The sequence below is a fragment of the Glycine soja genome, chromosome 16 (assembly GCF_004193775.1).
Source record: "Glycine soja cultivar W05 chromosome 16, ASM419377v2, whole genome shotgun sequence".
Taxonomy (NCBI): Eukaryota; Viridiplantae; Streptophyta; class Magnoliopsida; order Fabales; family Fabaceae; genus Glycine; species Glycine soja.
In genome coordinates, this window is record NC_041017.1 from 14607150 (window position 1) to 14614628 (window position 7479).

The 7479-nt window shown below is 27.9% G+C and overlaps 1 protein-coding gene across 2 annotated transcripts; it reads left to right on the plus strand.

Moving 5' to 3' along the window:
- Positions 1 to 1218: 1218 nt before the first annotated feature.
- LOC114390217 (transcription factor HY5-like) lies at positions 1219 to 5200 on the plus strand. 2 transcript variants are annotated; one of them, XM_028350919.1, is made up of 4 exons: positions 1219 to 1499; positions 2249 to 2438; positions 4119 to 4275; positions 4901 to 5200. In XM_028350919.1, exons 1-4 carry the CDS (start codon positions 1346 to 1348, stop codon positions 4970 to 4972), a joined length of 573 nt encoding a protein of 190 aa, XP_028206720.1. In that variant the 5' UTR covers positions 1219 to 1345; the 3' UTR covers positions 4973 to 5200. The 2 variants fall into 2 exon arrangements, with proteins under 2 accessions (XP_028206720.1, XP_028206719.1); XM_028350918.1 differs by having other exon boundaries at positions 1223 to 1499; positions 2246 to 2438.
- Positions 5201 to 7479: the final 2279 nt, after the last annotated feature.

The following is a 7479-nucleotide window of genomic DNA, read 5'->3' on the forward strand; positions in this document are numbered from 1 at the left end:
CAAGTTTCCTGGCAATGCTCTTAGACGCATCATTCAAATTGTCATACATATGGACTAGGGCAGCAGCTCCCCATGCGTAGTGTAACGTCCTGAAATTTTGATAACTAAAAATAGATGTTTGATGTTTTTCTTGTGTTATTTTATCACTTGATTAATTAGGATGAGTTGAGGTATTGTGGAAATTAGCCATGTGTGATTTGCTTGATGTGGATGTTGAATTATGTGGAGTTTTATTGACTTAGGTTGAAATTATGAGATTTTAAGATTTACCTAAATCTATTCCGGTAAAACCACGATCTTGGATAAGTTAACCATTGGATCGCCTTCAAATTTGGACAGTAGGCTTGTAACCCAATTATATCATTGAAATTCTTAAAATAATATCTGGAGTATGAGATATGATATTTTCACATAGACATACACATACACGTGTGGGGTGGGAGTGCGTGTGTCTATGTGTGTGACTATGTGTGCTCACCTAGTCAAGTTGTATTTGGTCAATTCATCTAATACCATTTTCTGTAGTTGAACACTTAAGATGTACTTACTTTTAAGTGGCACAATGTGTCATCGGTACCTTTAGAGGTTTAGATTAAATTCATAAACTTGCTCTAAATTAATGGTGAATTTACACATCAAATACGAACATGAATGTGGTATCAATATTGTATTACATTTGGTATCAATAGTGACAAATTGTTTCTAAGCAATCATATTGCATGCATGAGTTAGTCCAACAATTTGGTAACTAGCCACATGCTTTGTGTGTTATGTTAGGATAACAACCAATGTCAAATGTACCAAAGCATGTGAAGACAGAATTATTATGAACGTGTGGATCAACTAGGACAAGATTGTTTCAAGTTAAGTCTAAATTTAAAATTTGGAGGGCAAATTTTGTCATTCATGGAAATCTTGACCAACTCGAGTAGAATTGTCTCCTGTGAGATACTTGAAGTTTCGTACCAAATTTTTTTTTGCTAACGGAACCCTAGAATGCTGTCATAAGCATAAATAGGTGGAAATAGTGGACCACGCGAATTAGAATTTAGAAGCAGAGTATTTGTCATTTGTGTAGTTGCCATTACAAATGGTGTTAGGAAAGGGGCGGTTCTGTGTACATCAACGTGTTCATTTGTGAACCAAACTTTTTGGCCCCATTCCCATGTTTCATCGTCAATGGTTTTGGGATGAGATGGTTCCATCCAAGACTTCATGGCCCCATCTTGCACACACACACGTACTAGTACTACACATTTACACTTTTTTCCTTCGTTAAAAAATCCCTTTGTTGTTGAGAAGGAAAAAAATAGCTACCCTTCAGAGCAAAGAAAGAGAGAAAAAAATGTCTCTTCCAAGACCCAGTGAGGGTAAAGCCCCTTCTCAGCTGAAAGAAGGAGTAGCACCTGCTGCTGCTGCAGCCTCATCCTCTTCTTCATGGAATAATAGGCTACACACTTTCCCTCCTTTGTCTCTACACAACAAGAGTAGCAAAATTGGTAGGTGACACATTCTTTCTTGTGTTATGGAACAGAACATAACACTAATCAGTTATTCAAAGGACTAAATTTAAGGGCAATTTTATTAGGTAATTTTGGTGGGATTCTCCAATTAAAACTTGAGTCTCATCTCCATAACCCGCATAATTGAGGTCAACATTAAGATCAAACTCTAATTTTGATTAAAGAGTAGCATAAAAAAAATACTTGGGCCTGATTTGTTTACTATTTTCAAAAGTAGTTTTCTGTTTTCTAAAATTTGTTTGTACCTACATTTGAAAGTATTTGTCTCTGAAACATTCTGATTTCGTAAAGTTTGTCTTTTGAGCACTTGAAGAAAACAAAAGAGGATAAGAAAATATAAATCAGTTTTTTTTTTAAACACTTGTTCTGTAAACAAGTTTTAAAACCTACTAGATTTTGGATGAGAAATCACATGTCACTAAAGAATGGTATCTTAATTTTATCCTTCTTCAAATGCATCATATATATATATATATATATATATATATATGCTAGTTATTTGCCTCTTTTTTCATTTTCTTTAAGAGGGTTAATTTTTTTCTACAAAATGGAAATAAAGAAAGAATGTCTGGATCATTTGAATGTTACAAGAAAGTAAAGAGAATTTTTTTTTTTGTCTCATTTATTCCTCTAATTGTAAGAGTTTTTGGCAGTAAAGAGAATGTTTTATATATGCACATTAAGCATGGTGATCTAATTGGTGAACTGTTTTACTTATCCAGAAGACAGTGATGAAGATATGTTCACAGTTCCTGATGTGGAAACCACACCAGTTAGTGTTCATTCTGCAGCGACTCTTCAAAATAGTAACCTTACTCAACGTAATGTGACAGACCCTCAATTTCAAACTGGCTTTCCTGGAAAGCGCCGCAGGGGAAGAAACCCTGCAGATAAGGAACATAGACGCCTCAAGAGGTACATATACATACACATATTTTGTATATTCTGCATATTGTAGCTACCTTATTCAAATGTTTTCATAATTTGGTGGCTGAAACAAGTGCTAAGAGGAGAGAATTGGGTCTTAAAAGGTGTAACTTTCTTTGGTTAGTATTTTTGGTGACTTTGGTTTAAGTCTATGATTTTATGCATATTATCTAAATTTCTTATCACTAAGTCGATCCTCACCGGGAATTCTTTAGAGAAATGTGTAAGTATATGGGTCGAATCAATTGAGATGGAATTTGATTGTAAATTAATTTGACTTAAAATAGTTGGACAATCACAAAACAAGTTTTTGAGGTATTCAACTAATGGGTGATAGAATGAAGAAATTCTTGTTACTAGAGTTAATAGACTAAGCCATTCAAAATACAAATATTCAATGTATACCCTAAATAGTTTGTGCGTGTCATTAGATTAATGTATAAATATAATAACATGTGTTTATTTGAATGGAAAAAAGTTTCATTTTTTTAATTACATGATTTTGAAACTGTTATATATAAAAAAACTAAATATTAAAATTTTGTTGTTTTGTGATCTGAGTATATCTAAAGATTGTTGGTAGCTCACTTTTAGACAACAAGATCGATGATAGGTGAAATAAAAATTGTTGTATAAATATAATAATATAGTAAATGTTTATGGATATCTTATTTAAGTTGTTAAGAATTCAAAATAAAAATATTAATTAAAAAGTAACTCTTTTAGATTTCCACATGGTTGAGTCTCGAGAAAATAGATAGAAGAATACTAAGAATGACATTGAAAGAAATTATTAAAAAGAATCTCATGCATAGAGAATATTAATTTTGAAAATATAGTTTTTAATTGAGTTTAATGATATCATGGAATCCATATAATTGATTTCACCTAATAACCATAAAGCCACTGTTATTGAAGTTGTAGTTATAACACTTTTTAAATTTTTAATATACTAAAAGTTATACTTTTTTATTAATATTATGTTTTTAATTCTTTGAAAAAATATCTTGAAAAATCATTGGCGGGACCATAAAATAAATATAGACAATCAATTCAAGGGTATCTGGATATTTCTTGTTTGCAAGATACCTAATAATGTACGCGTATATTTATGGTGTTCACGCCAAGACTATGTCTAAAATCTTTTAAGCCTTTGGCAAATTTTGTATTTAAAAAATTGTTAATTAAAATTTAATAATAAAGTAATTTAAATATCTCATTCAATAGGAATTTAACCAATAACTTTGTAATATAGTTTATCTTAAGTTAATTTTAAAAAATATTTTCTTTTGAAAATAACAATAATTACTAGTATTATTAATAATATTATGTGAAAATTACATGCATATAAAATGAATTATTTTTTTAAAATATAATTTAATATTTCTAATAAAATATTAATTGATTTTTTTAATGCTTCTTTGATTATATTTTTTTCACAAAACAATTTAAGAGAACTAATATCAAATTTATGTTTACCAAAACTTTCAAGATTAATATAATATTTTTAAAATTTATTCTCTTTTAAAATTTTCGATCACGGCTCTGGTTCACACCTTTGTAGTGTAGGAACTTTTTTAAACCCTTTTTTTTTTTAATTTGAAAAGGTTTTGCTATGAATATAAAATTATCATAAGCCATAAAGGGTGTATATATTATTGCACACAGGTTGTTGCGAAACAGGGTCTCTGCCCAACAAGCCCGCGAAAGAAAGAAGGTATATGTGAATGACTTGGAATCAAGAGCTAAAGAGTTGCAAGATAAAAACGCTATCTTAGAAGAACGTATCTCTACTTTAATCAATGAGAACACCATGCTGCGGAAGGTAACACATTATAGAACTTTAGTTTTATATATTTATTAAGAATAATAAATATATGGCCTTAAAAGATTTTATACATAATCATTTAATTACAAATCAATTTATATAGTTTGTTAATTTTTATAATTTATTTTAAAAGTCATATTAAAGATTATATCTAATTTGTTAATAGTGTAAAAACTTTTACATGAATTGTACATGCTTATTAAATTCATATTAGGCTTAAGTGCACTTTTTGCCACCAAAGTTGTACAATGTTACAAATTTTTGTCCTCCAAAATTTTTTTCGCAAATTTTGCCCACCTCAATTTACAAAATATCGTGAATTTTATCCGTACGCAAAAAATAAAACCCACAACAATCAATGAAAAAACTATTACAAAAGTGTTTAAATTATGGTGATTTAAAGTAAAATTGTCGCAAAATATCTTAATTGTGACAATTTTTCAATGTGAGAGTCAAATTTGTGAGAAAAAACTTTGGAGGACAAAATTTGTGACATTGTAAAACTTTGAGGGAAAAGTTGTAATCAAGCCTATTAATGTTTTTCATTTTAATCATCATGGACTATAGTGTTTGTCACATAATAAAGATTGTGGTACGTATATTAACCATCATTCACCAACAGGTTCTTATGAACGCGAGGCCAAAAACTGATGATAGCATTGAACAAAAGCAAGACCAGTTAAGTAAGAGCTAACAAGCAAAGCTAGAGGGTGCGTCAAAGTAAGGCATTCAAGAGATGCATTTATGATTTATTTTAGACACTAGAAATTGTAAATTTATAAATATATGATTATTTTATTTCTTTACTCGTTATTATACTTCCCTCAAGACCATAGAGTTGAATTCAAAAAGAAACTTCATTGTGGTGTAAAATTTAATCCAGACTTTATATAAAAAGTCATTTGCAATCAGTAATTCTCAATTGAGCATGAGGTGTCTCCAGTCTCCATCGATCCACACTTAAGTGTGAGAGTATTATCTGTTGAATAGTATTTTTTTTTTTTTATTCATTACCCTTTATTTCTTGATTCATTCAAGAGTAGTAATTTGCCCGTCATGGAAGTCTTTTTTTTTTTTTAAGAGTATCTAATGAATAAGTGAGAGACCTCCATTGTTGCTTTTTACATACAGATTCAAACTATACTCCTTCTCGATCTATTATATTAATGAACAAGTGAACAACCATGATATATTATTAGGATTTATAAAGCTGTGAAGGGTCTGTCTTTAGATTTTATAGACTAAGATAAAATAATAAATAACATCCTTTTATATTTAAATATTTAAAAATAGATACATAATTTCATAAAAATTTTTTTTTTATTTCACTAAACAAATATAAACGGTACATCACATCTTTTATTTTACTCTTATCTTATTATCTATTTTATTCAATTTATATTTCTAAAAAAATTTGCATACACATAAATATCAATATATAAAATACACATGACAAAGAAAAAGAACAAGAAGTGAAATTGACTCTCCCAAGATCTCAGTTCCCACAAAAGGTAGGAAATTTTTTATTTAAAAGAAGTTATATTATTTTTTTAACTCATTCACACACTCTAATTAAATTTTTTCAGTTTAAGTAAACTCATATTGAAATCGTCTCATTTTTTAAATTTAAATTTATTTATATATTTTTAAAATATTAATTATATTTATGATTTAATTTTGTTTTTTTATATTTGATTCCAAAAAAAAAACTCTTTAACTCCATCATTATCATTTATAATTGACAAAATATTATTTAAAGCTTACATATATTTTATTCTTTATGAATAGAGAAAAATGATTATATAATAATAGTTTACAGTGTCATTCAATCACAACTCTTCATGTATGATAAATTTTAAATAATCTATTTTATATATTTCATAAATATGTTTTAAATTTATATTAGATAAAATATATTAAATAGATTAGTATTTATATATTTTAAACATATTTATAAGTTATATTATTAAAATATATTTTGAAAAACATATAAATATATTAATATAATTTTATTCATTATTTATACATTTATTAAAATCGTTCAACAATAACTTATTCGTATCTAGAGTTGATAGAAACTGCAGCCAAATACTAATTATATAAAATATTTTTTATTAAACAATTTTAATAATCATTAGTAACTTAAAAATTCGATTAATATATTTTATAAAATATATTTTATATGTATTTTAAAATATATATATAAGTACTAATCTATTTTATATAATGTAATTTACAAAATACAGGAAAAAATACGTAGAAAATATATTTATAAAATTTTGGGTTTAGTTTTGTTGCTTACGTATTTTTATTTTATTTACATAAACAAAAGATAATAAAAGAAATTACATTTTTTTTATATTTAACATATATGTATAAGATCAAATCTTTTATAAAAAGGAAAATAATCATATAATTTCTTTATTCAAAGGAATCAAATTAAATCAAATAAATAAATAATATTATTTCTTTATATTTTACAACCTCTGAGTCAATTGTTTGATGATTGTTTATAAAGATGAGGTGTTAAGTGTATGTCTATCACAACTATTCTTTGGCTTTTATAAAAGGTAAAATTATAAAATTGGTCCCTTAATTTATCTCTAATTATGGATTTGGTTTCCTTATAAATTAATTTACAAATTTGGTCCCCCCAATTTTATAAATCTCTGCAAAATTGGTCCTGAAAGCCCGATTTAGACGTCGACCGTTATCTCAGACATTGACTGTCACGTGTCAACGTTTGAGTGGTTCCCTGTAAAGGCTTCATTTTTTGTAGGTAAAATTGCACTTTTGGTCCCCTAGTTTTACTCCAATTTCGATTTTGGTTCCCGTATAGTTTTTAATTCACACATTTAGTCCCTCAGTTTTATAAATCCTTTTATAAATTGTTCCTTCAAATTTGGTCTTTTGAATCCCGGAAGTGGGAGAGAGACAAAGAGTGATTTTTTTTTGGGTTCCAAGTGAGTGAAAAACTTGCGATGAAAAAGAATTGCGAGATTTATCAAGACCTACCATGTCTCTAGCACCAGTGTGAGATTTATCAAGACCTACCATGTTTCTAGCACCAGTGACTAAATCATTCAAAAGACCAATTTTGAAGGAACAATCTATAAAGGAATTTATAAAACCGGGGGACCAAATGTGCAAATTAAATTATAAGGGGACTAAAATCAAAATTAGAGTAAAACTGTGGGATCA

Bases quoted from the DNA above. Each gene is read 5' to 3' on its own strand.
- LOC114390217 (XM_028350918.1), top strand. From the start codon at position 1,346: ATGTCTCTTCCAAGACCCAGTGAGGGTAAAGCCCCTTCTCAGCTGAAA. The intron at 2,439-4,118 runs GTACATATACAT...TATTGCACACAG, and splicing joins GAACATAGACGCCTCAAGAG to GTTGTTGCGAAACAGGGTCT. The intron at 4,276-4,900 runs GTAACACATTAT...ATTCACCAACAG, and splicing joins AGAACACCATGCTGCGGAAG to GTTCTTATGAACGCGAGGCC.